The sequence below is a fragment of the Syngnathus typhle genome, linkage group LG1, assembly GCF_033458585.1.
Source record: "Syngnathus typhle isolate RoL2023-S1 ecotype Sweden linkage group LG1, RoL_Styp_1.0, whole genome shotgun sequence".
NCBI lineage: Eukaryota > Metazoa > Chordata > Actinopteri > Syngnathiformes > Syngnathidae > Syngnathus > Syngnathus typhle.
The window spans coordinates 28,092,271-28,119,657 of NC_083738.1; the positions used below are offsets into that span (position 1 = coordinate 28,092,271).

General features: G+C 47.8%; 2 protein-coding genes and 1 long non-coding RNA gene across 5 annotated transcripts; 1 reads left to right on the forward strand and 2 right to left on the reverse strand.

Annotated features, from left to right (window-relative positions):
- The first annotated feature begins 374 nt into the window (after nucleotides 1-374).
- hdlbpb (high density lipoprotein binding protein b) lies at nucleotides 375-9,939 on the forward strand. Its single transcript, XM_061276378.1, has 28 exons — nucleotides 375-646; nucleotides 1,545-1,623; nucleotides 1,811-1,912; nucleotides 2,188-2,339; nucleotides 3,038-3,253; nucleotides 3,324-3,530; nucleotides 3,829-4,044; nucleotides 4,138-4,344; nucleotides 4,920-5,027; nucleotides 5,094-5,198; nucleotides 5,272-5,350; nucleotides 5,422-5,561; nucleotides 5,643-5,747; nucleotides 5,807-5,920; nucleotides 5,992-6,078; nucleotides 6,141-6,272; nucleotides 6,334-6,555; nucleotides 6,620-6,841; nucleotides 6,933-7,151; nucleotides 7,211-7,352; nucleotides 7,445-7,566; nucleotides 7,647-7,751; nucleotides 7,834-7,968; nucleotides 8,036-8,179; nucleotides 8,259-8,438; nucleotides 8,557-8,673; nucleotides 8,749-8,910; nucleotides 9,723-9,939. Exons 3-28 carry the CDS (start codon nucleotides 1,837-1,839, stop codon nucleotides 9,813-9,815), a joined length of 3,807 nt encoding a protein of 1,268 aa, XP_061132362.1. The 5' UTR covers nucleotides 375-646; nucleotides 1,545-1,623; nucleotides 1,811-1,836; the 3' UTR covers nucleotides 9,816-9,939.
- On the reverse strand, nucleotides 1,751-10,418 carry LOC133152629 (uncharacterized). The gene is made up of 3 exons (XR_009714164.1): nucleotides 10,314-10,418; nucleotides 2,175-2,289; nucleotides 1,751-1,890 (listed from the first exon to the last, which is right to left on the reverse strand). It is a non-coding gene; the product is annotated as an uncharacterized LOC133152629 (long non-coding RNA).
- Nucleotides 10,419-11,758: 1,340 nt separating this feature from the next.
- neurl4 (neuralized E3 ubiquitin protein ligase 4) lies at nucleotides 11,759-27,220 on the reverse strand. 3 transcript variants are annotated; one of them, XM_061276321.1, is made up of 29 exons: nucleotides 27,030-27,220; nucleotides 23,182-23,686; nucleotides 22,337-22,402; nucleotides 21,802-22,259; nucleotides 21,202-21,313; nucleotides 21,038-21,126; nucleotides 19,893-19,965; nucleotides 19,541-19,808; nucleotides 19,284-19,465; nucleotides 19,112-19,197; nucleotides 18,341-18,503; nucleotides 18,051-18,255; nucleotides 17,894-17,970; nucleotides 17,740-17,818; nucleotides 17,492-17,661; nucleotides 17,285-17,413; nucleotides 17,074-17,219; nucleotides 16,787-17,005; nucleotides 16,622-16,720; nucleotides 16,249-16,401; nucleotides 15,976-16,143; nucleotides 15,754-15,912; nucleotides 15,494-15,673; nucleotides 15,324-15,417; nucleotides 14,371-14,478; nucleotides 14,155-14,299; nucleotides 13,745-13,857; nucleotides 13,515-13,674; nucleotides 11,759-13,408 (listed from the first exon to the last, which is right to left on the reverse strand). In XM_061276321.1, the coding sequence occupies exons 1-29, from the start codon at nucleotides 27,192-27,194 to the stop codon at nucleotides 13,195-13,197; spliced, it is 4,785 nt and encodes a 1,594-aa protein (XP_061132305.1). In that variant the 5' UTR covers nucleotides 27,195-27,220; the 3' UTR covers nucleotides 11,759-13,194. The 3 variants fall into 3 exon arrangements, with proteins under 3 accessions (XP_061132305.1, XP_061132296.1, XP_061132288.1); XM_061276312.1 differs by having other exon boundaries at nucleotides 17,074-17,213; nucleotides 17,740-17,970; XM_061276304.1 differs by having other exon boundaries at nucleotides 17,740-17,970.
- Between the last annotated feature and the right edge of the window lie 167 nt (nucleotides 27,221-27,387).

Consider the following 27,387-nt stretch of genomic DNA (forward strand, 5'->3'; position numbering starts at 1 on the left):
GCAACACCAGTCGTATCTTTTTGATCAAAACCGCGCTTTGTTGGAAGAGGCGTGTAGAGGGCGGAGCGTAGCGAGCAGAGCGCGCATCCACCTGGGAGCGAGTCGGAACCAGCATGCGTTCCGCGACCAAATGTGGGCTTCGCACGCCACTCTCGCTCGATGGTACTCAGAAACTAAGTGAAACTTGGTCTTTCAGCATTCTTATTAATTTTGTATTTATTCTTCTTCCAAAAGTGAGAAAAAGACAAAAGAAGTCCTGCCTTACCTTTGTTTACGTTGGGTTCGGACTGCCACCTAGTGTCTAAAACGGGAAATACGGCTAACACTTTGGATACTCTCTCATCACCATATTTTGGGTCAACGGTAACTTTGAGACAAACCACAAAATCCTTTAAAAACACTAGTCTGCGAGGCCTTTGTATCCTTCATAAATCAGGGTATTCAAATCACCGGGCTCTATTTTATTTGGATGCTCCGCTGGCGTAAACATACTGCGGCAATTGGCCGGACCATCTTTGAACCGCAGCGCATCTCGGCGTATCACTCCGCTTCGTCCCGAGGAAATGCTCGTCGACCAATCACAGTTGTGTTTACACCATCACCTGTCAAACGCTCAACATCCTCCGCTACGTTTTCTCTCTGTAAGGTAGGATACTTTTCCACCTTATTTATTATTTGCATTATTGTCAAGATGGACAACGCCTGCGCCGCTTCGCCCGCCGGCCCCCACAAAGACACGCAGCCAAGCTTAGGAAGGTTAGCGCCCGCGGAGCGGAGCGGTTGCTGCCTTGTTTCCTTCGTGTTATTGTTCTTGTTTGGAGACGATAAGAAATCGTTTGCGCTTCATCGTCGACGTGCGTCATTAAACCGACATTGAACATGAATTCGAATAAAACGTTCGATTCGAGCGGCAAGGCAGGAGCATGGACGGGAAAGCCTGAGCTAAGAACGCAGTCGACCGGCAAGAGATTGGATGAAATTAGAATAAAAACATTTAAAAAAAAATCACGTGGGACCACTTAAGGAACCCTGCCACTGTTCTTTCTTGATTAAACATGGCGACATTAAAGCCCCGTTTATGAAATGGCAATATTCAAAGTCAAATATTGCCCGGATCCGGTTACAAATTGTCATCAGTCGTAATAATGTTGAAAAACGATATTGCCAGCATGTTCTTTTAACCAATACCTTTTCTTGACCTAAACAGTTTTAACAAAATATTTTCCTCACTGAATTTCGATTCATCAATTTGTAGTATGAATGTAATAACGGGGTTTGATATATAGGTTGTATAGGTATTTATAAGGTTTTACAGCCATAGCGGCCTTGAAGTTCCAAGTGAAGTTCTTCGAGAGTTTTACCCATGTTTTATGTAACACAAAAATCTTTGCGCAAGCAACATTATCTACAGGAAAAACTACTGACAAAAATCACAGGATTGATGAGTATTCATCTCCATGTATAAAAATAAAAAGGCTTTGTGAAGATTAGCAATGTTTTTTGTGAATTTAAGCTTTTATACTGGACCTGTTTCATGTTTTCAGGAGCTTCAAACGAGACTGGCACTGAAGCGCCGTCGGTAGCCGCGACCTGGACGGACTTGCTGGCAATTGACCTGTGCAGGTGACCTGTGTTGTCACTATACCAAAAAAAACCAAAACAACATAAGCATCAGTAGAGTGTCACCATCTTGAAAAACTAAATGGACACAGAATGTTTTGTTAACCGGCGAATCATTCTTTACCTTTTTGTCCGACTTCTTGGAACGTCAGCGACAAACTTGAACTTTGATTGTGCTCATTTGTTGCAGTGGAATAGCGGAAGAAGTCTTGAACCATGAGCTCAGTGGCGCTGTTGACCCCCGAGAGCTTTGCAGAGCACCGCGGCGGCCTGAGGGAGCAGGAGATCACGGGTAAGATTTCAAATGTGATATTTCGCACTTGTGTGGAGGCTATCTGGAGTTTGTCTTTCCATATCTCGCCTCCCTCTTCTAAAGTCACCTGCTTACCTTATTAATAAATTTTAAAAAATATCAAATATAAAATAATTTCAAGTAAAATAAATAAAATATATACGTATGTAATATCTAATATATATATCAAAATAAATTAAAAAAAAATTCCAGATAAATATGATGGCGTAGCTAGTGTTTATTTTTTGTTTTTCTTCCTCACCTCTGCGGTGCAGGCTGCGTCCCGGAGGATGAGGCATACATCCCCACCTACCTGGAGGCCTTCCCTCCGCTGCCGGAGAAGGGCGCGCCGGGGGAGAAGGCGGGGGAGGCGGCTCCTGCGTGGGGGAGCAAGATCAGACCCATCAAAGCTTCCGTCATTACTCAGGTAGCTTTGCCAACAAGGACGCTGGGCGCTCATGATGACTTTATCCCTCGACATGACACAATCTGGCATTTTCGAGATTGCTTTTGCGTCTATTAGAGGATCGCTTCTTGTCCCGAGCATCAAATTTGTATTTTTTTTTCAAATATTTGAAAGTCTTGACGTGTGTGATTTCACACCACAAGATTTGATGGGTAACGAAGAATAATGTAAACTAACCCAACCCCCCAAAAAAGGCCCGTGAGTATTGCTTTATTCCCAGTCAGTCTTTGAACTGTTTTGTCTTTTGACATGGTTTTGTTTTAAGGAGCGCAGTATCCATTCTAGTTTGGTCAGCCTGTCTATGGTGCTTTGCATTGTGGGTTAGCATCAAGATGGTGGCAGACTTTTGGTAAGGCAGAGCTATCTGGTTTGGTTACATACACGTTTTGATTTAGGAATTCAAACAATTTCAAAACGGCTGCCAAAAGTGGCCAGACTAAAAAAAGAAAGAAAAGAAGCTGCAATTGGATGCAAGCAGTATCATATTAGAGCTAAAATTGGAAATGATCAAATTGGAATGAATAAAAAAAAAAAAAAATCCCACACCCTTGCAAAGCAACATTTGCATCAAGGCAGCTAAAATACTTAAAGAAGAAAAAAAAGCAAATGGAGCAAATATCTCCTCAAAAGAAGTAAGAATGGGTCCTGCTGCGTCGCAGGTTTTCCACGTGCCCGTGGAGGAACGGCGCTACAAGGACAACAGCCAATTTGGGGAGGGTGAAGAAGCCAAAGTGTGCTTGGACATCATGCAGCGGACCGAAGCTCACATTGAGCTGTCGCTAGCTAAGGACCAGGGCTTGTCCATCATGGTCACGGGCAAACTGGACTCTGTCATGAAGGCCCGCAAGGAGATTGTGGCAAGACTACAGACTCAGGTCAGAAAATGGAAAATTTCTATTTCAATCAGTAAGGCGCCAGTTCATCTCCTTCCCCCGAAATGCCCAGGCTTGGGCCGCGCTGGTCATCCCCAAAGAGCACCATCGCTTTGTCATCGGCAAGAACGGCGAAAAGCTGCAAGAACTCGAGCTGAAGACGGCGACCAAGATCGTTATTCCGCGCCCGGACGACACCAGTACCAACATCCGTATCACCGGTACCAAGGAGGGCATTGAAAAGGCGCGCCATGAGATATTGCTGATCTCTGCCGAGCAGGTTGGATATGCCGACGGATTAGAAATACTTGATGTTACATCATTTTTGTAGCAGATGATCAAATACTCAGAGTCATATATCTGGAGCATCTCATCATCATCCAAACTGGATTTAAAGAATTTAACTCTAATGTCAAGCCGTTTGTAAAAAGAGAAAATAAGAAGGGCCCCTGCCCTGAGGTACCCCTACACTGCAAACCTACACAAACTCCCATTAAAAAACCTCTAAAGCATATAAAAAAAAAAAAAAATTCTATCAACCATGATGTACTTTCCTCATCTTCTTTTTGGCCCATCAGGACAAGCGTGCTGTAGAGCGTCTCCCCCTGGAGAAGGCCTTCCACCCCTTCATCGCGGGCCCGCACAGCCGGCTGGCGCAGGAGCTAAGTCAGGAAACCGGCGCTCGCATCAGCGTCCCCCCGCCCAGCCTGACCAAGGACGAGATCGTCATCACTGGCGAGAAGGAGGCCGTCGCCCTGGCGCTGAGCCGCATTCGCGCCATCTACGATGACGTGGTGCGGACACATGCCAAACAAACCAAAAAGATGAGAAGGAATTGCAAAGTTTCCTCAACTAGAATAACCTAATAGAGTTGTGTTGCCTGACAGAAGAGGAAGACCACCACCATCTCGGTGGAGGTAAAGAAGTCTCAGCACAAGTACATCATCGGGCCCAAGGGCAACACCTTGCAGGAGATCCTGGAGGCCACGGGAGTCTCGGTGGAAATGCCCCCTCTGGACTCCAGCTCGGAGACCATCGTCCTGCGGGGGGAGCCTGACAAGCTGGGACCGGCGCTCACGCAAGTCTACTCCAAGGTGAGAACAAAAGGAAATGAAATAACAAATGTCACCCATTTTGGTTTTAGCGCAATACCGTATTTTCCCGACTATACGTCGCTCCGGAGTAGAAGTCGCACAAGCCACGAAATGCATAATGAATAGACTTAAATCGCACCATTAGCATTGCTAACGTTACATAAACACATAAAGAAGGAACTTAAAACGTGCCTGACGTAACATATTAAGAGTTATTCAAATGACTATAGAAAAAACAAACATGCTAACAAGTTTATCGAACCATCCAAATCCATTAAATCCGACGAAATCTCCATCCTCTGTGTCACTTAAAAACAACTCGGCCAACACCGGAAGTAGTGGCTTACGTCCGACTCATCGTCAGTTGCAGTTCCAATTATTCCACAGGCTTAAAGCGCCCTCCTGTGGTTCAGTGTGAAAATAACATGTGAAATGATATAAGGTGTTAATAATTTAACACATAAGTCACTCCTGAGTACAAGTTGCACCAAACGATGAAAGAAACTCGGACTTATGGTCCAGGAAATATGGTACATTGCAATATTTTGGCTCCTACGTTTTTTCCCGCTGGCCAGGCGAAGAGCGTGACGGTGGTGGATGTGACGGCGCCGGCCTGGCTGCATCGCTTCATTATAGGCAAGAAAGGACAAAACATCGGGCGGATAACACACCAGCTGCCTCGGGTACGTGACAATAAAAAAATAAAATAAATTGAAGGTGGAGGAAAATTAGGACCAGTTCTTGTGTAGGTCCACATAGAGTTCACCGACGGCGAGGAGCGAATCAGCCTGGAGGGGCCGACGGAGGAGGTGGAGCAGGCTCAGGTCCAGTTAAAAGAAATCATCACCGATCTGGTGGGTGGTTGGCTGGCTGGCTGAGGAACGCCCACCGTGAAAATCTCTGACCAGGGCTTTCTTTGACTCGCAGCTTGTGCGGATGGATTACACCGAGGTGTTCATCAACCAGCGTTTCCACAGACATCTCATCGGCAAGAACGGCGCCAATAGTCAGTGTTGGAGAGAAGAAAAAAAAACAGAAAGGCGTAGCTGCTTTCTTCACCTCCCGCTTCCGTTCCAGTCAACCGAATTAAGGAGCAGTACAAGGTGTCGGTGAGAATCCCGCAGGACTCAGACGGAAGCAGCCCGATTCGGATCGAGGGAGACCCCAAGGGCGTCCAGCTGGCTCGCCGGGAACTCATCGAGATGGTCCAAAGAATGGTGAGGTTAACTTGACTGCGGCGGACGGTGAGGAAGACAGCTTGAAGAAAAGAAAAAAAAAAAGTCCACACTCTTCTCCAGGAGAACGAGCGGACCAAAGATCTGGTGGTGGAGCACAAGTTCCATCGAACCATCATCGGCCAGAAGGGAGAGAAGATAAAAGAAGTCCGAGACAAGTTCCCCGAGGTGAGGAGGTGGTCTCTTTGCGCTGCAGAAGCAAGTCTCATCCAGTCCACCTCATCCAGGTCATCATCAACTTCCCCGACCCGGCGCAGAAGAGTAACCTTGTTCAGATGAGAGGTCCCAAGAGCGAGTTGGAGAAGTGCGCCAAGTTCCTCCAGAAAATGATCGCCGACCTGGTACGAGTGCCAAAACACACCGGCCTGTAAAAAATGTCCCCCGACCAGCACTTTGCCAATCTCGCCTGCAGATGGAGAACAGCTTCTCGCTCTCGGTTCCCATCTTCAAGCAGTTTCACAAAAACATCATCGGCAAAGGTGGCGCCAACATCAAAAAGGTAAAGCGCCCAAGAAACTTCGGCGAGCGGTTCAGTTCTCATAACACTCTCATCGGCGGCAGATCCGCGAGGAGACCAACACCAAGATCGAGCTGCCCACCGAGAACAGCAACTCGGAGACCATCGTCATCACGGGAAAGAAGGCCAACTGTGAGGCGGCTAGAGAACGAATCCTCGCCATCCAGAGAGAAATGGTCAGTCTCGGCTAAAAAGGCATCTGGAAAGCGAGAAGGTCTCACCGCCACCTTTCTCCAGGCCAACGTTAAAGAGACGGAGGTCATCATCCCGGCCAAGCTCCACAACTCGCTCATCGGCGCCAAGGGCTGCCTGGTCCGCGCCATCATGGAGGAATGCGGCGGCGCCGTCCATATCCACTTTCCCTCCGAAGGCTCCGCCTCCGACCGGGTCACCATCAGGGGGCCGGCCGGCGAGGTGGAGAAAGCCCGGCGGCAACTACTGCACCTGGCCGAGGAGAAGGTAGAGCCCGAAGACCAACGTTGGCCGTCGGAATCTCCACCCACGTCTGCTCTCCTCCATTCAGCAAGTCAGCAACTTCACAGCCGAGCTGCAGGCCAAGCCTGAGCACCACAAGTTCCTGATCGGCCGCGGCGGCGCCAACGTTCGGCGCGTTCGCGACAGGACGGGCGCCCGCATCATCTTCCCGTCGGCCGACGACGGCCGGCAGGAGCTGATCACCATCGTGGGCAAAGAGGAAGCCGTTCGGCAGGCGCGCGAGGAACTGGAAAACCTGCTCAAAAACCTGGTGAAACTTGAAAGCTCACGCGCCACATCACTACATTTAGAGCACACGGTGGCTGGTTCCAATTTTCCGACCGGTCGCTTCTCCTCTCCAGGACGACGTGTCGGAGGACAGCATGGATGTGGACGTTCGCCACCACCGACATTTTGTGTGCCGCAGAGGACAGGTGCTACGCCAGTTGGCCGAGGAATACGGCGGCGTGGTCGTGAGCTTCCCCCGCACGGGGGCCGACAGCCGGCGGGTCGACCTCATAGGAGCCAGGGACTGCGTGGATGCCGCTAAGAAACGAATACGGGAGATCATCCAGGACCTGGTAAGGGAGCGCTGACCTCGTCGCTTGGGTTGTCGTCGATACGTGCTCTGGTCGAGCAGGAGTCGCGGGTGAGCTTGGAGGTGGCGGTCCCTCAGCGCTACCACCGCGCCATCATGGGCCCCAAAGGCATCCGGATCCAGAACATCTCCCGCGAACACGAGGTCCACATCAAGTTCCCCGAGAGAGACGACGCCTCCGCAGGTTTCCCCCCCGAGCGGCGGCGCCGGCTTCGCGTCCGTCCGGAGCTTAGCAAACGCTTTGCCGTGTGACCTTTTCAATCGTCGTCCGTCAAGGTCAAGAGGTTTTGGAGAACGGACACGTGTGTCCAGAGGCGGAGCTTGTCCCCCGCAAGTGTGACGTGGTCACCATATCTGGGCGGGACGAGAAGTGCGAGATGGCCAAGGCTGCCCTGCTGGTAGATCCTCGCCCGCCGTCGATTTGGATGGAAGAAGCACCGCTTGCTTGTTTTTTTCCTCCTCCGTTGTCCTTTTTCAGGCCTTGGTGCCCGTCACGGAGGACGTGGAAGTTTGCAATGAGCTTCATCGCTACATCATCGGGCAGAAAGGCAACGGAATCCGAAAAATGATGGAGGAATACGAGGTTAATGACAAATTAAAAATGTCAAAAACGACAATCTGAAGGTACAAAGTGGTTTCCAATGCTCCTGAATGCACCAATGCAGGTGAACATGTGGGTGCCGCAGCCGGAGATGCAGCGGGACGTCATCAAAGTGACGGGCCTGATGGCTAACGTGCAGCGAGCCAAGCGGGGCTTGCTGGGCCGCGTCAAAGAGCTCCGGGCAGAGCAGGAGGACCGGGTGAGCAATCCCTGGGCCAAAATCCCAAATCTTCTCAAAGCTATTTTCATTTCTCCCTTTGTACTAGTTACTGCGGAGCTTCAAGGTGACCATATCGGTGGAGCCCAGGTTTCATCCCAAGATCATCGGCCGGAAAGGGGCGGTCATTTCTCAAATCCGAAAGGACCACAACGTCGTCATCCGGTTCCCCGAAAAAGGAGAAGAACAGCAGGTGCACGGCGGCCGGCGTCGTCCTGCGCGCTTGCTGGTCGAAGGGAGGGTGCGTCAATTTCCGGGTGTGTTGCCCTCAGGACCTGATTGCGGTTTCGGGGTACGAGGGCAACGTGGAGGAGGCGTGTCAGGCCATCCAGCGGTTGGTGGCCGACTTGCAGAAGATGGTGAACCGAGACGTGCGCCTGGACCGCAGGACGCACGCCCGCATTATCGGCGCCCGCGGCAAAGCCGTCCGCAAGCTCATGGAGGAGTTCAAGGTTTGGACGGCGAGGCTTCAGTAGTTCAAATTTCTCAGGGGCTTAGAATGGGACGAAAAAATCCAGCAGTCAATCAATCGATTGATTCTTCTTCCTCCCTCTTGTGTACGTTTTTCAGGTCGACATCCGGTTTCCTCCTCCCGGTTCCGACGAACCTGACAAAGTGACGGTCACGGGCCTTCCTGAGACGGTGGACAACGCCATTGAGCATCTGATCAACCTGGAGGAAGAATACGTGAGAGACGCTCACCTCTGTTGACAGTACAGGACACTAAAGTGCTTCACCTTCTCGCCCCTGGGACTATTTTAGATGCTCAGCGTGACTGAAACCGAGACGTTGGCGGCGTACATGAAGCCTCCGTCGCGCTACGGGGGAGGCGGGACCGACGCGGGGGGGCCGGACGACGGCAGCAAGACTCCCACCAAAGGCTTTGTTGTGCGCGACGCACCCTGGAACGCCGCAGGGAACAAGGTGAGACCTAAAATGGCGCCCTCCAGTGGCAAGAATCACTCAATTAAATGTTCAAACTATACATATGATGGCTTAAGCTTTTTTTTTTTTTTAAGTTTTACTATATTTCACTACAATTTTTAAGTGCAGTTCAATTTTATGTAACTTCCAAGTTCATTTGACGTATTTTTTTTTATGCTCCAGCTAACAACCCAGGCTAAAGTTAGCTCCTCCCACACATTCGAAGATCAGTTACCGTTTTTTTCCATGTATAATGCGCAAACTCTAATTTATTGTCCTAAAATCTGGGGCGCGCATTATACATGGGTACAAAAAAAAAAATGGTTTCTTTTTTTTTTTTTAAATCCGGATATAATACGGAGGCCGCCATTACAGATGCGCTTTCTTTCTTCTCTGCTGTTCACTTCAAACACGCTCCATACGAACACAATGCTCTCGTATCAGGCGCTTGCTCGATCACCTGCTCGTTTGCTGTACCCTACGAAAATCCGAAACACATCTTCACTATCGAGTTTGCTAGCGCATGCGCAGTGATACTGACCGGCAGAATAACATCCGGTTGTTCCCAAAGATGATCTTTTTTCTGAAATCATTTTACCTTCACGGACTTAAGCAGGAGTCCAAATTCGGGTGCGTATTATACATGGGTACAGGCTTTTTTCCAGCATCGACATGCCATTTTTAGGGTGCGTAATATACATGGGGGCGCATTATACATGGAAAAAAACGGTAAGCTATTTCACTCCAACATAGAGACCACAAATCATTGAAGTGTCACGTACAGTCCTTCCAAAATACTTTTTGCTTTCCAGGCCCCAGACATGAGCAGCGCGGAGGACTTCCCCACATTTGGGACAAGCGTTGCCCCCACGCAGACGTCCGCCTGGGGCCCCAAGAAATTCTGAGATACAACAGACATCAAACCCAGATGCTGCTCAGTGCTCACCTTCCTTCCCTTCTTGATTTTCTCCCCTAATCAGCCAGTGTGCATTCAGAGGAGATGAGTTCCTTTCTCCGCCTTTTACACAACTTTGGGGGGGGGGTTCTGCAATTCAATGAAACCTTGGGGGGGGGGGGCGGGGGGCACTTTGGGGTTTGTCCGCTGCACTGACTGCCTCAGCAAATGTCAAACTCACTGCTGTCATTTTTTAAAGGTCTTCACATTCTTTCCTGGCTGCTACTGAAAAGCTTTCAGCATTTATTAGATAGTCTGGATATCCAGTTTAAGGGTCCCGTTTTTGCTCTTTCGGCCTTCCTATTGAGACACTAGTTGAACTAGTACTAACACAGTACCAGACGCAAGTGGTTTGCCCGCTAATTCAACACAGTGGCAACGAAACAATATAGTACAAATATACACAAAGTCAAATAAGCAAGTATAAAGTCAACGAAACGGCGGTGACCTCATTAGCCGCTCATCCCAGGTGTGCGCTCGTCACTGTCAGCAAGTGGCCGCCGCCGGGATGCTAACGTAGCAAGCTAAACAACGTGAGAGCGTACTAACCGGATTAAGACCTTTCAAAAGAAAAGCTCAAAAGGAAACACCATTGTACTATTCAAAATAAGTTGTCCCTTTAGCTGGATATCGAATAAATGCCAAAATAGCGTCGCGTAGCTGCGTGTGATTAGTCGGCAAACCGGCTACTGTAGTTTAAAAAAAGATTTTTTTTTTTTTTTGAGAGGTGACGTTCTTGCACTGATTCCTTTATTTCTTGTCAACCGTGAAAAAGGAGCCAGTTGATTTGGACTACTGTGATTTCCCCCTTTTTCATAAGTGGCCGTTGTAGCTAGCCCACGATGGACCTTTATCAGGAACATATTAACACTTAACAAAGAAGGATTTGGGCTATTTTTTAAAGGCAGATTTTTTTCAATCGGTGACGGCATCAATTGCGGTCTGTGTGTGGTTGTGTGCGCGCGTGCGTGTGCTTTAAAATGTATATTTAATTGAAGCTGAACCAAACTCTGACATGGTTTGAATCTATATTTTCTCAGAGCTCCTCATTAATGCTTGATATTTTTGTCAACGCAAATGCTGCTTGCCATCCTAAAAAAAAAAAAACACGCACAACCCCTAAAAGTTCACGTCATCATTTTGTAGCCCATTTATGACAGCCACACTATAATATTTCGGTTTTATGACGGTGAAGAAATACGTTAAAACAACTCGTTTGTCTATTTCCTTACATAGTGATTGTTAAACGAGTGTGTTAAACTAGTGAAGACAGCACGTACTAGTAGATGGATCATCTCAGCCATATCCAATCAATCCTCAATAGCCTCAAAATTGAACAACAAACGGGCCCACGGGATTTAGAATCGTAATTACCGTTTTTTTCCATGTATAATGCGCAGAATTTAACTAATTTATTTATTGAAAAAAAACGAATAAACAAATATTTTGCATATTACACACATTCTGTGGTTGGTAACTCAACTTTGATTCACACTTCTCACCAAAGTGACCACAACTGTATTCTAGGGGGAAATTAGAATTTTTTAAGGTTCAATCTGGTGCATAATTTGTTGTTTTAATAGCAGATGGCAAACTATGCAACCCAGGGATGAACTGTATCCTAGCCGTTCCTGTACTTGGCTACAAATACAACGTTGTCTGTTTTTTTTCTTTTTTTCTTCTAAGTCTTTGTTTCTTCATGCTTGTCTGATCTTAAACGGCGACATTCTGTGAAAAGCTAAGACAAAAACACACTCTTGGCCTTAATAATGAAGAACTCAACAGCGTGATTGTGTGCTGCAATAAAAAATGTCCGTTTCGTACTCAAAATAAATTTGACAGAAAAGCTACTTGTCCAACATTTTTTGGGTTTGGAGCAAAACACACATCCAATTGTGCATACTGTCAGTTTATTTTCTTTTATATATATATATATATATATTTATATAAATCAGGGAGATATTTATATACAATGCAACATACAGAAAGAAAGAAAAAAAAACAATTTAAAAAGCAGCACTGGGCCATAAATTACCCATAAAATCGTTTTCACATTTTTGATTGTGTTTTTCTCCTTTTGTCCAACCAACCCCTTGGGATCTCACCGGATCCCAGCTGCTCGAAGAAGGTTTTTGATCTTCAACCGGGATTGAGAACGCAAACAAAAAAAAAAAAAACCTCAAAGTCCTCGTTAATACAATTCTCAACGTTTTTGTTCACGTTTTGTTGACGCTCTGATTTTTGAACTCTTTTGAAGATTAAAAAAAAAAAAATGCAGTGGGAAGATAAATCGTAAACAGGGTTGCCCGCTTTGACAGTCATTCTGACTTTAACACTTGGAAGGTTTAAAAACCCCCAAAAAGTTGATATACCTCGCCTGTTACTCACCGGAAAACTAACCTATTTGCTGTTTCTGTGCTCATTTTGAAATGTCCCAAGATAGCATAAAGATGGCCTAATAGAAAAGTAATCCTACTTCCCTAGTTAGTTTGAACTCAAGTGGTACCTTGCCTTACAAGTGGCCCACCTTACTCAAGCCATTACAATGTCAATTTCTTTGCCTTGTGCTGCCATCAAAAATCAGTGCGCTGCAGGGACCTCACCACTAGGTGGCGACGGCTGACGTGAACTCCGGCCACTGTCAGTACACCTGAGTACAAGTTGGGTTCAGTCCCGTACTTGCAATTTCCATTGTTTTCTGTCCACTAACTTTAAGCATGAAATTTTAAAAATGGAATTAACTTTCCTCTCCCCGCCCAAAAAAAACTTTTTTACATTCTAGTTAACTATATTATTAGGTCAGACCAACAGGATTTTTTTTTTTTAGTCCAAACGTCGATTCCAATTCCAATATTTGGCAGAATAAAATTCCATAAAAACGGTCCGGACAAAGCCTTTTTTTCGTCTGGATGGTGAGAAACAAGAGCCGCCGAAGAGGAAACAGAAATCGGGTCCGGCTCGTAACAACAAACGGGATCCCAACGCAACGTGTAAACAAGCCAGTTGTAAAAGCTCACTCTTAAAATTCAAGTTTTCTCTTTTTTTTTTCTTTTTCTTTTTGCACGTAAAAACGATTCAGTCATAAATTAGTGACGGCCCCGCCGACTTGTAAAGCCGGGTGTTCAACAAATATAAATGTGTCGTGTTGCTATTTTGTCCAGTTAAAAAAAAAAAAATGCCGAAACATAAAGTGCAGGCAGTGTCCTTTCTTCTTCGCGACCGCCAAGATGGAAAAACAATCATTCCGATCGAGTGGATCCCACAAGAGTCTGTTGCTCAAAGGCAGGGCTTGGATTAGCTAGTCACTTTCTCAAAAGTCTCGGCAACGCTCACTCCACTCGCACCAGCAGGCCGTAGAGCAGCGTGCCGCCCTGCTCTTTGGTGACCCACTCGATCTCGGAGTTGCTGAAGCGCGGGTCCAGGGGCTCGCCGCCGCCGTGGCCCGCCGTCTGCTGCGGCCCCGCCTTGTAGGAGCCTGGCCGCACGCACACCTGGAAGCCCACCTGGGCCTGGTGGCAGCGGTGAGAGCGGGGGTCCCGAAATCTGCATCGAGGAGAAGGCGCCGAAGCGGGTGGGTCAGTTTGTGGGGGCGCCGACCTTTTAGGATTTCATTTTGAAGGAATTGGGGGACTATCAAAAGTCAACTTACTGCACTTTAGGAGCAAACGTCTCCAAACCGGAGTAGCGCATGGTGGGCGAGAGTCTCACTCGGGGCACCTCCCTAGCGGGGGCGCTGTTCTCCTCCCGATCACCGTAGCCGTCGGGCCCCTCCGCCTTGGCCGGAGCCACCGAGAAGATGGATGACGTCCCTGCGGTGACAATTTATCGGTACGGTCAAGCGTGAGGTGGGGCGGGCGGGCGTGTGTCGTGACTGCGCACCGGGAAGCAGCTGGCTGTGGTCCAGCGTGCGGCGCAGGGCCCCGACGCTGGTGCCGTGGTAGGCGATGTGCCATTTCTTCAGTGCCGTGGAAACCTCGCAGTGCGGCTTGATCCTACATATGAGAAAGGCGAGCCCGTGAGTCAAGTCGGATCGAGCGAGTCACAAGAAACGATTTGCGGATTCTCAAATCAACTTTGCCCTCCGACGTGAACGGCAATGCCGTCGATACGTTCCGAAACAAGCGGCATCTGCCAAAATAGTCACCAAAACGAAGCCATGACAATCAAGATTTTAAATGGGAGTTCAGCAGAATTGCTAAAAAAGGCACTCATGAAAGAGGCCTGGAGAAAAAAACGCCAAAAGGCTTTTAGCCAAGCAAAAGAGAGTGAAATCCTCCGCCCCTGGTCACCTGAGAGCGAAGCAGCACCATCCAAAAGGCAGCGCGTAGTCCCGTGGCGGCTCGCCTCTCTTGTAATAAGCCTCGTCCCCTCGCAGCTTGTGGCAGGACTCGCAGTAGCACAGGTTGTACTTGGCGTCTTCGCTGAAGTAGCCATCTGACGCCAAGTGACGAACGACGGTTACGCGTGATGAAAAGAAGTGTTACGGTGCTTGACTTGGTAATCACCTGGTATGGTGAGGAGGTCCTTGAAGCGGGAGCACAGTGCCTGGTACTCGCAGGACTTGTTGGGGTTGACCTCGGGAGGGGGTGTCCAGCACACGCTCTCTTTGATTCCTGCGGGAGCAAGAAAAGAAAGGAAAATGAGGTCTTTGCCACCACTCTTTGGGTTGATTGACGAGGCCTTTCAAAAGCCAAGGTTTGGATAACACGAGTAGCCCATGTGTCTGTTTTAAACTTACAACTGAGCAAAAAATTGGCTAAAAGTGTCGGATTTTTTATACATATACACCGTAATTTCCGGACTATAAGTCGCACCGGAGTATAAATCACACCAGCCATAAAATGCCCAAAAAAGTGAAAAAAAAAAACATCTACCGTAAATTCCGGACTATAAGCCGTGACTTTTTTCCAAAATTTTGAACCCTGCGGCTTATAGTCAGGTGCGGCTTATAAGGGCTTTAAACCCTTCGTCACAGGCAATGTTGAGAAAGACATGTTAAAGTATGTTATAAAAACTTCTGTGAACGGTCTTTCTTTGTAGAAAAACGCGTGTGCACGTGCGGCTTATAGTCCGGTGCGGCTTATATAAGAAAAAAAACTAAAATATCCCCCAATTTTAGCTGGTGCGGCTTATAGTCCGGAATTTACGGTATATGTATATAAGTCGCTCCTGAGTATAAATCGCCCCCCCCTCCCAAACTATGAAAAAAAAACGCGACTTATAGTCCGAAAATTACGGTGTATATATATTTGTTTTGTGTGTTTCAAAAAGAGAGGGAAAGTAGTACACAAGAACTAGAAAAAACAAATATATATATATAAATATAAGTATAATATAAATACATATCAAATAAATGCATATAAATATCAAATATTCAACATATAACATTCCAAATTAAAGATAATATAATAAGAAAAGAAAATACCATGACATTTCCAAAACATTTTCAGTCATGTACCGTCAACCATGTCGGCCTTTTCCATGTCGCACTGACAGCGGGCGTCGCCACCTTCTCCACCGGCGGCCGGCACGTTGTTTGTTACTATGGTAACCTGCCAGGTTGACACAAAGAGCTGAGGTGTTGATTGACGCCCGTTTCGATGCCACGTCTCGCACGTGCGTGCGTACCTGTTCGCATTGGCCGTAGAGGTCGATGAAAGGGTAGCAAGGGGAGGGAATGTCCTGCGCCGCCACACCCTGGTCCATGCCGTTGACGTAGAGGTGGAGACAACTGTTGGCGTCCACCAGCAGACCCAACACCGTCCCCTCAGGACACGTGTCCAAGTTAGGACCGTAGTTCTCACAGATCTGAGGAGGAAGACGAATTGCGCTAAATTTGCCGGTCGAGGAAATCTGGGATTTTTTTTTTTTTTTTTTCGTGCGTCTACTTTGAGGGAATTGTGGAAAACGGAGTCCCGCTGCAGCAGCCACGCCGAGCGTTTTAGGCAGCACGCCGTGGAAGGGAAGTTGAGCCGGTCCGGGGAGTGACCGATCACCCCCAGCGAAAGCGACGACGTCCACGACGGATTGAGGCGGTCGATCTGAAACTGGACATCGAAGAGGACGTCAGCCGCGTGGAAGAACGGCGGCGGCGCCCGGTGGACGGATACCTGGAAGAGCTGCTGCTGGTTGAGAGGTTGAGCGGTGACCAGCAGGCCCTGGTTGTAGCTGGACACTCTGGCCGCCGTCAGCTTCTGGTTGGACAGCTGGATGTTCTTGCCGTGGTTTTCCAGGAAGGCCATGGCGGTGGGCACCGGCGCGCACGGCTCACTTGCCGCCTGGAACCGACAACTAAGGTTTCACTTACATGAGGTACGGCAGTACTTTGGTTTTCATAACTGGTGGTGGGCCAATTTTTTTTTATTTTTTCTATTGTGGTGCACCTCTGTGACGGGCGTGCCGTCATCCTCTCCTTCACTGCAGCTTCCGGAGGAGAGCGACGGCACTTTGACGCCTTCCGCGTCTTCAATCAGCGTGGAGCTGACGATGGACACCGCCGTAATCTGCCCGTACAGGTCCAAGACTGCGTACACATTCTTGGGGGGAGGAGGGTGGTGTAGTCAATCATCTACATATACGTAAATTATATAATTTTGATATCATATATAAAAAGAATATATTTTATACATAATATAGTATGTATTATAGAATATATATTATAAATGCATATTACATATAAAATCTATTTACAGAAAAAAAAAAAAGGACGCACCCACTGATTGCCCGTCCCAAGCGTGGGCGTTTTTTAAAGGTTACCTTGGCGACGGCAGTGGCGGCGGGGCCCATGTCCTCGCCGTCAATAAAGACGTGCATGGTGTCGTCGCCGCATCTCTTCACGCCCACACGGTTGCCGACCTAAGCCACAAATGTGTTCACGCGCGTCCGACCGACCGACATCAAGGCGAGCGTCGCGCGGCTCACCGTCAGCCGGTCCAAGGAGCAGCCGTAGTTCTGCCGCTGCAGCACGCCGTTGCGCCGCACCTCGGAGCCGCAGAGCAGCCAGGTGACCTTGGCGCGGAGCTGCGGGAGGGAGGGGGAGAAGCCGGACAGCGGGCACGACGGGAGCTCGGGGGGCGGCAGCGTGCTCAGGCCCACGTGCAGCGAACCGCACCACTGCTCGTCCATCTCGTCGATCCTCACCTGCAGGACGAAAGTCATTTTACGTTCCTTCCCAACGAGGTACGTTAAGCGGCTGACGAAGCGGCCACCTCAAACAGCTCGTCCACTTGGAGCTCCTTGGCGCTGAAAACGATGCCGTGGGCGTAGCCCCCCGCTCGGATGGCCTGGCAGCCCTCGCCGAGCAGCACCACGTTCTTACCGTGTTTGCCGTGGAACCTGTGGGCGACTCCTGCCGCTATGCAAACACGCGCACGCACAGTCAGCAAATCGTTTGGCTCCGAGATGCCGTCTCGTTCCCACCTGGAGAGTGGATCGGGAAGCTCTTCTCGGTGATGTTGCTGGTGCACAAGCTGTTGTCCAGAGGGCCAGAGGAGCTGGTGATGGACACCTGAACGCACTGACCGTACAGGTCGATCACGGCAAACACATCTGAGAGGGGAGGGTGGGGGGTTAAATAGTCCAATACTACTCAAAACAAAACCAAGAGGAATTTTCTCTTCGTCAGACCTGGCGGCAGACCGGAGCAGGCGACCCCCTGGTCCACGCCGTTGATGTAATAATGAAGGTCGCCGATCGGCGAGCGCATCATGCCGATGCGCGAGCCCGACGTCAGCGAGTCCAGATCGCAGCCGTAGTTGTTGCGCATGGTGTTGCCGTCCTGCATGATGGCCGTCCCGCTGAGACCAACCGGAGGCAAAGTCAAGCGACGGGAGCCGAGCCCCAATTTGCCCTTTTTGAAACATCGCGCGGCATACCTGAGCATCCATGTGTCGTAGTCGATGTCAGTCATGGTGTTGGGAAACTCAAGCTCTTCCGGCCTGATGGCAGTCACGCCTGCACGCAAAGACGCACACGTCTGGTGTTGGAGAAGCTCCAAGGGCAACCTTCCAGATCCCGCAAGCTCCCGACCTGCTTCGATTGAACCCGACCAGCGGTCGACCATCTTCTGAATGATGATTTCGAAAAGCTCTCCGTCTCGAAGGCACCTGCAACGAGAGGTCGAGGGACGCCACTTAGCGCGCGCGCACGGGACGGAAACGCCGTGGTGTCTCTTCGCCGCCCTCGCCTGTTGGAAATGACGATGGCGTCGTTGAACTCGCTGCGGCAGTTCTGCCGCAGGGCCGTGCGCCCCCCGTTGGTGATGACGGCGTTGGTGCCGTGCAGGTGGTGGAAACGCAGGTCGGTGGCGGCGCCCAGAACCGAGCAAGGGCTCCCGGGGGACACGGCCGCCGGTCCTTCAGAGCTGTCCTCGGGAAGCGGGGGGAGGTCCACTGAGGAGCACAAACAAAAGGGCAATGCTCGACCGCAACGAGCGGACGAGTCGTGCGCCGCCGCCGGTGGGCCTCCCGCCCTCACCCATGTCGTCCATGATGGTGGCCTGAGCGGCCTGGCCGTAGAGGTCCACCACGGCGTAGACGCTGGGGGGTACGTTCCAAGCCGCCGGGCCCTGAGCCACACCGTTGACAAAGAAGTGCAAGCTGCCGTCTTCTTTGCGCACCACGCCGACGGTGTCGCCCGCCTGGGGGAGACAATCGTTAGAAGAACAGATAGGGAAAAAATAAAAAAATGTGCTGTAAAAAATTCTGATGGACAATAATGTATCATGAATAATGCTTGAGATCATAAAGGTATGAGTGACAGGCAAAATATTTGACATGACAATGGAATATGTTTAACAGAGAAAAAAATTTGTAAAAATGGCAGATTTTGGGCGGCATGCTTGAGTTTCTATTACCGTTTTTTTCCATGTATAATGCGCAAAATTTAACTAATTTATTGTCCTAAAATCTGGGGTGCGCATTATACATGGGTACAAAAAAACAAAAACAAAATATATATAAATTTTTTAAATTTCTGAAATAATTTTACGTTAATCGACTTAAGTCGGAGTCAAAATTTGGGTGCGTATTATACATGGGTACAGGCTTTTTTTCCAGCATCAACATGCCATTTTTAGGGTGCGTATTATACATGGGGGCGCATTATACATGGAAAAAAACGGTATGTTGAAAGAAGCTAATGTGTTAAAAAAAAAATCAGCAGAAATGGAAAAAAATAATCATCTGTCTTTAAAATATTTAATGGACAACCCCCCCAATATAGTTTTTTTTTTTTTTTTTTACACACTTTGAGGCGGTCGAGGTTGTGTCCGTATTCATCTAGAATCGTTGTTCCATTGTGCATCACACCGTTTCCTGTCATCATCCATGTCCCTAAAGATAAGAAGAAGAAAAAAAAAAAAAGAGTTTGGAACATCAAGACCGTTGCTAGTTGCCAAGACCTTTTTTTTTAGATTTACCTGAGCGCAGGTTGGTCATGGTGGAGGGGAGCTGCAGGTAGGCGGGGTTGTGCGTGGTGACACCGATTTCAATGGAGCCCGCCCACTTGTCCACCATCTTGTCGATCCGAACCTGAAAGACTTCGTTGGAGCGCAGCGGCCTGCTGCTCAGCACCACGCCGTGATTGAAGTCGTCCGTGGCGCTGGCGAGAGAGAGGCGTGTGAGAACATCAATAATAATTCATATTTCATTGAAGAAAATAAAGTGAGCAGCTTACTGTGGCCTGAGCGCCGTCCTGCCGTCGCTGATGATGGCGGCTTTCTGGCCGCAGTTGGCGTGGAAGAGCAGGCGCTCGGCCGCGTCGGCGTCCGGGCTGAGGGCGGGCCTGGGCCGGCCCACGTCAGGCGACATGGCCCGCATGATGGCGTTGTTGCGGCGGAGGCGCTCGCTGTGGTTGTGGTTGTGGACAATGGTGACCTTGACGGCCATGCCGTAGAGGTCCACCACCCCGTAAACCACGCCGGGGGTCTGCGCTGCTGCCACACCTTCAAAAGGACAGGACTTCCTTACAGACTCCGGACCCGTTCCGACGGGGACGTTTGTTTCACAAGGCCGTGAGTTCGTCTCACCTTGGTCGATGCCGTTGATGTAGAAGTGAAGCGCCCCGCTGGCTTTGCGCATCAGTCCGATGTGATCGCCCTCCTGACAAGAAACGCAAAGACACCTTCATGCCCGTTCTTAAACGGGTACCATGTTGACCGAGCAAAATTCGGATAACCCATTAATTGTTCAATTCATGTTAAAAAATGTATCAAAACAAATGGTTCCGATAACCCATTAAAGGTCCAATGAATTGGAAAAATATACCGTATTTTCCGGACTATAAGGCGCACCTAAAAACCTAACATTTTCTCAAAAGCTGACAGTGCGCCTTATAGTCCGGTGCGCCTTATATATGGACCAAATTCCTCAATTTAAACTGGCCCGAAGCATTGTGTCATGAAATCAATCATAAGTGGCCCGCTGAAGACTAGGAATCATGAATCAAAAAGACTATGGACCATTATTTTGTGATTATAAAGTAATTTGTTGTGTCTGAAGTTGAAATGAAAAAGATAAAACGGAGAATGATTTGATTTGGATAAAAAATCTGACATGATGCATTAATGGTGCGCCTTATAGTCCGGTGCGCCTTATAGTCCGGAAAATACGGTATATTAAAAACAAATGATTCGGATAACCCATTCATCGTCCAATTCATTTGAAAAAATCTATAAAAACAAATGGCTCTGATAACCCATTAATTGTCCAATTAATTAAAAAAAATCTATAAAGCAAATGATTCTGATATCCCATTAATTGTCTAATTCATTCAAAAGTATATCAAAACAAATGACATTTTTGGGGGAGGGGATACCTCAATATTTGCAAAAAACAAAGTGACAGAAAAAAACATTTGACAATTATATGTAAGTTTTACTCAAAACTCCTTTGTCATCTTTTGGGAGAGTGGAGGTGTTCGAATGTCATTATCTTACACTGTAATGGGTTTATGAGGACAAATAAATTCATAAAAAATCTGACCAAATATTTGTCAATATTGTATTTGCAAATATTGACTTTACAAAAAAAATCAACTTCATAAAACTGGGAAACGACAAGATCCGAAACTCATTATGTATGCAGCATTTTTTTTTGTTAACAAATCAAGCAAGCTGCCTAGGCATATTAAAAAACATCTTCTCTACTATGAAGTGCGTGCGTGCTCGCAAACCTGTAGTTCATCCAGGCTAAACTCGCAGTACTCCCGTCTCGTGCCTTTGCCGTTGGTCAGGATGCCGCAGCCGCTCATCATGATTGTGCCTGCCATTGATGAGGGTGACGTCACTCGCTGGCTCGCTCGGCGACCCTTGTCGTGTGCGGGCGTGCGTGCGGTACCTGAACGCAGATTGGTCATGGTGGCAGGATAATCCAGATTGCTTGGGATGTGCGTGGTCACGCCGATCTCAATGGAGCCCGACCACTTGTCCACCAGTTTATCGATGCGGATCTGGAAGAAAAAAAAAAAAAAAACATTTTCCCAAATTCATAATAAACATATTATTCAAATCATTTGATGAAACAGGTTGAGTTTTTTTTTTTAATATGGGAAATAAAAATAATAAATAAATGTATAATAAATTATATGTATAATAATTATATATATATAATAAAAATAATAAAGAAAAGTATAATAAATTATATATATATATATATATATGTTTATATATACACACACATATATATATATATATACTAAATATATACGAACTAAAAATAATAAATAAATGTATAATAAATTATATGTATAATAATTATATATATAATAAAAATAATAAAGAAAAGTATAATAAATTATATATATATATATGTTTATATATACACACACACACACACATACACACATATATATATATATACACACACACATATATATATATATATATATATATAATAATTAAAAATAATTAAGAATAATTATAAATAAGAAATGTTCACCTCAAACATCTCGTTGTGCCGCAACGGGCGGTTGGTCATGACCACGCCGTTGTTGAACTCGTCCAGCGGCCGCCTCCTCTCCGCTGTCTTGTTGTTATTGCTCAGTTTGATCAAGGTGCCGCATTTCTCGTGGAAGAGCAACGCGTCGTTCGTGGTCAAGCCGCCCGCCGCCGCCGCCGAGGCTCCTCCTCCTCCTCCGTTACCGGCGGGGCTGCTGCTAGTGTTCCCAGCGTCCCCCGCTCCCACCCCGCTGTCATTGCTCAAGGTGCTTCCTCTGTTGCCGCTCCTCGACGAGGAATTGTCACTTCCTGCGGCCGAGCTCCCTCCCGTGCCCGTGCCCGTGCTGCCACTGCCGGCGCCGCCGCCGCCGCCTTCTTCCCCTCCGCCCTCATCCTCGGCTCGGTAAAAAGACACGATTGCGTTGTTGAACACGTCAAAGAGCTGGTGCTCGGTGAGAACTGACAAGAAGCGGGAAGAGCAAAATCAGTAGAGTCCGTGTCACCGCGGCGCCGGCGGCAGTGGCAGCTTTTCATACCTGCGTCTGGCTCCAGGTTGTTGGGGAACTTGTCTGGTCTGCTGTGACCGCAACTAAGCTCAGGCACTGATGACCACAAGAGGGGGGGGGGGGGGGGGGGTTGAGACACACATTAGCATTTTTGCATTGATATAATTAAGAAATCATTTTACACTGAAAATCCACAAAAGCCTTTGAATTTAGATTTTTCATCGACTGTTTGCTTTTCGCTCGAACGAATTTTGGCTCATACGAATTTTTGCATTGGTGTAATTAAGAAATTACTTTACCGTATTTTCCGGACTATAAGGCGCACCTAAAAACCTAAAATCTTTTCAAAAGCCGACAGTGCGCCTTATAGTCCAGTGCGCCTTATATATGGACCAAATTCCTCAATTCAAACTGGCCCGAAGCATTGTGTCATGAAATCAATCATAAGTGGGCTGCTGAAGACTAGGAATCATGAATCAAAAAGACTATGGATCATTATTTTGTGATTATAAAGTCATTTGTTGCATCTGAAGTTGAAAGAAAAAAGATAAAATGGAGAATGATTTGATTTGGATTAAAAATCTGACATGATGCATTAATGGTGCGCCTTATATAAGGACAAAGTTTTAAAATGGGCCATTCGCCTCGTAGTCCGGTGCGCCTTATAGTCCGGAAAATACGGTACACTGAAAATTCACAAAAGCCTTTGAATTTTGATTCAAGTTTGAATGCTATTTTGTATCAACTTTGTTTTTTGCTTGTACAAATTTTGGCCCATATGCACGTTTGCCGAGCTCGGATTCTGTCGGGTCGCTCCTTTCTGTTGAAACTATGGAACGACGTGTGGCTCGAGGCGTTCCCTCCTCTTCTCTTACCTTGGTCTCCTATCATGACTCCATTCATCGCTGCCACATTCATCAGCGCGGCGATGCCCGCATCCTCCCGTAGCCGGCAGACCACCCCATCGTCCTCCTCTTCCTCGTCCTCTTCCTCCTCCTCCCGAAGGACGATCTCTCGCTCGGCGGAGGCGAGCGGCGGCTCGCAGCTGACCACCGTCACCTGCGTGCACTTGCCGTACAGGTCCACCACCGCCCACAGCTTGGCGGGCAAGCCGCTGGCGGCCGCGCCGCAGTCCTGGCCGTTGACCCATAGGTGGAGCTCTCCGCGGGAGCTGCGCTGGATGCCCACGCGGTCGCCCTCGGCCAGCTGATCCAGGTCGCGGCCGTACTCCTCCAGCACCGAGCGGCCGTCGCGGAGGACCGAGCAGCCCGACACGATCCAGGAGCCGCCTTTCAGGCCCGTGGCGCTGCTCGGGAAGTCCAGCAGGGCGGGGTCCAGCGTGGTCACGCCGATCTCGATGGAGCCGCTCCACGAGTTCACCTGCGACGGGTTGCGAGAAGGCAACGCTGAGAAACACGAGCAACCGGCGCAGGACAGGAGAAACATTTTCTTTTCGCTCGGATCACGCTGGAGCCTGCGAGTCACTGCTAAGCTGCGGCTGGACTAAAACGTGCAGGTGGATAAAAGCAATTTGTTTGATGATCCGCGGAGATATTTTTAGTGAGGGAGGAAGGTAGCTTGCGTCGAAAAAAAAAAAATAGAAGGCGTCTTGGTGGTGGGGACCGCAGCAGTATAATGGAAGAAACATTCTTAGCATATTCGGGACAGTATCACAAAGTGAAAAAAATGCCACATCGCATGCAGAAGATGCCAAAAATGCCAACTGGGCATAAGTTGGAAATCAAACGGCCACCCAGATGTTTTGTCGTTTGCCTAAAATGGCTCAAAGATTAAAAAAAAAAAAAAAGAATTGCCTTTTTTCTTTTCTCTCCAATAACGCAATTACCATTAAAAAATTTCCCCGGTCCTATTCCCATTTGTTTTTTTAATAACAAACCAGCCGTAAATAAATAAACAATTTGACATCATACAAGTCCTCCTCGACACTAGTTGGCGCTACTTGGTTTGACACATTGGCCACCCATCATCAGCATTCGAAGGAAAGCTCTTTGTTTTCATCATTCTATAGGTCAAAAGCACTCGAGGTATCGGCGAGTATTACGTAAGCGTGAATACTCATATCTGTCTCCGTCCGACAAATTGTGCTATTGAACATAACTACCGTTTTTTTCCATGTGTAATGCGCAAAATTTAACTAATTTATTGTCCTAAAATCTGGGGGGCGCATTATACATGGGTACAAATTTTTATTTTATTTTTTTTAATCCGGATATCATACGGAGACCGCCATTACAGATGCTGTTCACTTCAAACACGCTCCATACAAACACAATGCTCTGGTATCAGACAAGGCTTGCTGGATCACCTGCTCGTTTGCTGTCACAATGTACCCTACGCAAATCCGAAACATTTCTTCGCTATCGAGTTTGCTAGCGCAGGCGCAGTGATACTGACCGGCAGAATAACATCCGCTTGTTCCCAAAGATGATCTTTTTTCTGAAATCATTTTACGTTCACGGACTTAAGTAGGAGTCCAAATTTGGGTGCGTATTATACATGGGTACAGGCTTTTTTCCAGCATCAACATGCCATTTTTAGGGTGCGTATTACACATGGGGGCGCATTATACATGAAATAAAACGGTATATATAGTGTACGATATAAATAGAACCTCTGCAATTTGAAACTGCATTCCACTACGATGCAGTTGTGACTTGATTGCAGCGAGAGGCCTTAAAATGCCTTTGCAAGGTTACCACACCGGCAAAGTCTTTTCAATCATGAAGAAAATGATTTCAAAACATCCTCAATCCTTTACGCATCGGATAAGTTGGCCAACACTTACCAACGTGGTGCCGGCCGGAGAGCTCGAGCCAAATCGGCCGGCGACACGCACGCACGCAGGAAAATGACCTTGAGCATGACATTGAGGCCAACGCCGATGCGAGGCACTCAAACGCAGCAGATGAAAGTCGTGAACACATTCTTGATTTAGCGTGCATCAATGTTACATAAACACGGCGCTCATCAATCGAATCTTTTTTCGAATCAATTATCCGGTGAATCATTTAGAAGGTATCGACTTTGCGCCGACTGAGGGAGCTCACTCGACTGGCGTAAAAATGATGTGACGTCACAAATCAAGAAGAACTCGAGCGCTTTATATAAACGGTGGAAGTCGTAAAAATGACTTTTGGGCCTTTCCGCACGACAATGAAAGTCGGGGAATACATGGAAATTGACGGCGGAGACTAGGAACTACCGTTTTTTTCCATGTATAATGCGCCCCCATGTATAATACGCACCCTAAAAATGGCGTGTCGATGCTGGAAAAAAGCCTGTACCCATGTATAATACACACCCAAATTTTGACTCCTACTTAAGTCCGTAAACGTACCCCTGTTTTTTTGTACCCATGTATAATGCGCACCCCAGATTTTAGGACAATAAATTAGTTAATTTTTGCGCATTATACATGAAAAAAAACGGTAATTGCACATAGCAGAAACATTAACAGTGCACGAGGTGCGTTCAAGGAGCGCCAACAAACCACAAGATCTCAAAAAAGCAAGAAAGAATTAAAAGCTCACTGCGGCAGCATTTCTCGTGACTTTTCTTGAGCACAAAAACAAGATGATATTTTCAGGGACTGTCGTCCCAAAATGAAAATTGCCTCCACTTCCTGTGGAGCTGAGTGGGATGAATCACAGGGCCTGTCTGGATGCACTTTGATGGAACGCCATCGATTTTCTGACGGGTTATATGCGCAAGTCCGACGAGAGGCCGAGGAAAATCACATGGGCTGGATTCATTATCACCCACAAGGTCAGATGTCCAAAAATGTAGAGAAGAGGGAGCTTGGCTGCACTCTTGTGAGATCTTCTGTGGCCACTGTGGCTTATTTTTCTTTTGCTTAAGATAAGGGTGCCAACATGTTGTACCTCGACTTGCAAGTTTCATTTGTTCTGTGGGTAAATTTGTCGATTAATTGGTTGACATGTAAAATCGAGTTTTTCTCCACGTTGAAATCAACCGGAATGCCATTGATCCACCCTTAACTCCTCGAAAGAGTCAGACTAGGAAGCAAATTGACATCATCTATGTTGTGGAGGGCATTTTCACAACTATCATATAAATACGTATACAATGGTCACCAAATGAGAAGTCCAAATCCAACATTTTGACCTCACTTGACACGATACCAAAAACAGGAGCAGATTTATTTATTTTTTATTTTTTTAAATGAATAAGAACAACGTTGTTTTCCCAATCGCTCAAGAGTTCGTTAAGTGATGTGCCGTCGGAGCTCCTGCCACCCGGAAGTACCTGGGTGACGTCATGCTAAAAAGGTCCATTGACCAAGACGTAAGCCGAGGAGCTAACGAGAGACAACAAATGCAAAGCCGAGCTGCATTAGCGAGCTGCATTAGCGAGCTCAATTGAGATCCTCGACTAGCAACCGAGTTTGTCCGCCAGCAAGCACCTCATTAGCATTGGCTAACTAACACACTGGATCGATGGCAAAGTGACCAACGCAAACATTTACACCGCAAGATGATTATGGCTCAAACAACAAAAGCGACGTAGTGAAGAGCCGCTGTCAAGGAGGCGCGACAAGTCGTCCCCGCGCGGACCCTCCATCCCGCCCGCCCGTCCCAGCGAGCACTGTCCAAGCATTCCCCGTTTCATCAACCCCCGCCCGCCCCGAGCAGGCAGCAGCGGCGGCGGCAATGGCGGGGGGCAGTCTAGCGCTACTTTGTACCTTCTTGTCGATACGGACAGTGAAGACGTCCCGGTCCCTCAGCGGCTCCTTACTGAGCACCAGGCCGTGGTTGAACTCCTGAACCGGCTGGTTGCGCCGGGCGGTGCGGTTGGAGTTGGACAGGCCGACCAGCTTTCCACTCCGGGGATGCAGCTCCGCCGCCATCTTTAGGGGGCGGCCAGTTTGCGCGACATCACGCAGGGTTGCGACGGTGACGTCATAGCAAAGGCTCATTTACGGCAAACGCCCGACCGCTGTTTACTCCTGAATTGTGGTCTGTTTTTAAAGGCTTTATTTTGCTTTTTCAACCTACATAAAATGTTGTAACTAACATAAATGAGTGGCTTGCTGTAAAATA

Bases quoted from the DNA above. Each gene is read 5' to 3' on its own strand.
- hdlbpb (XM_061276378.1), top strand. From the start codon at position 1,837: ATGAGCTCAGTGGCGCTGTTGACCCCCGAGAGCTTTGCAGAGCACCGC. The intron at 5,562-5,642 runs GTGAGGTTAACT...ACTCTTCTCCAG, and splicing joins TCGAGATGGTCCAAAGAATG to GAGAACGAGCGGACCAAAGA. The intron at 7,353-7,444 runs GTTTCCCCCCCG...TCGTCCGTCAAG, and splicing joins GAGAGACGACGCCTCCGCAG to GTCAAGAGGTTTTGGAGAAC.
- neurl4 (XM_061276304.1), bottom strand. From the start codon at position 27,194: ATGGCGGCGGAGCTGCATCCCCGGAGTGGAAAGCTGGTCGGCCTGTCC. The intron at 14,479-15,323 runs GTACATGACTGA...TTGCTCCCGCAG, and splicing joins AAAGGCCGACATGGTTGACG to GAATCAAAGAGAGCGTGTGC. The intron at 14,300-14,370 runs GTGATTACCAAG...ACTTGGCGTCAG, and splicing joins GGACCTCCTCACCATACCAG to ATGGCTACTTCAGCGAAGAC.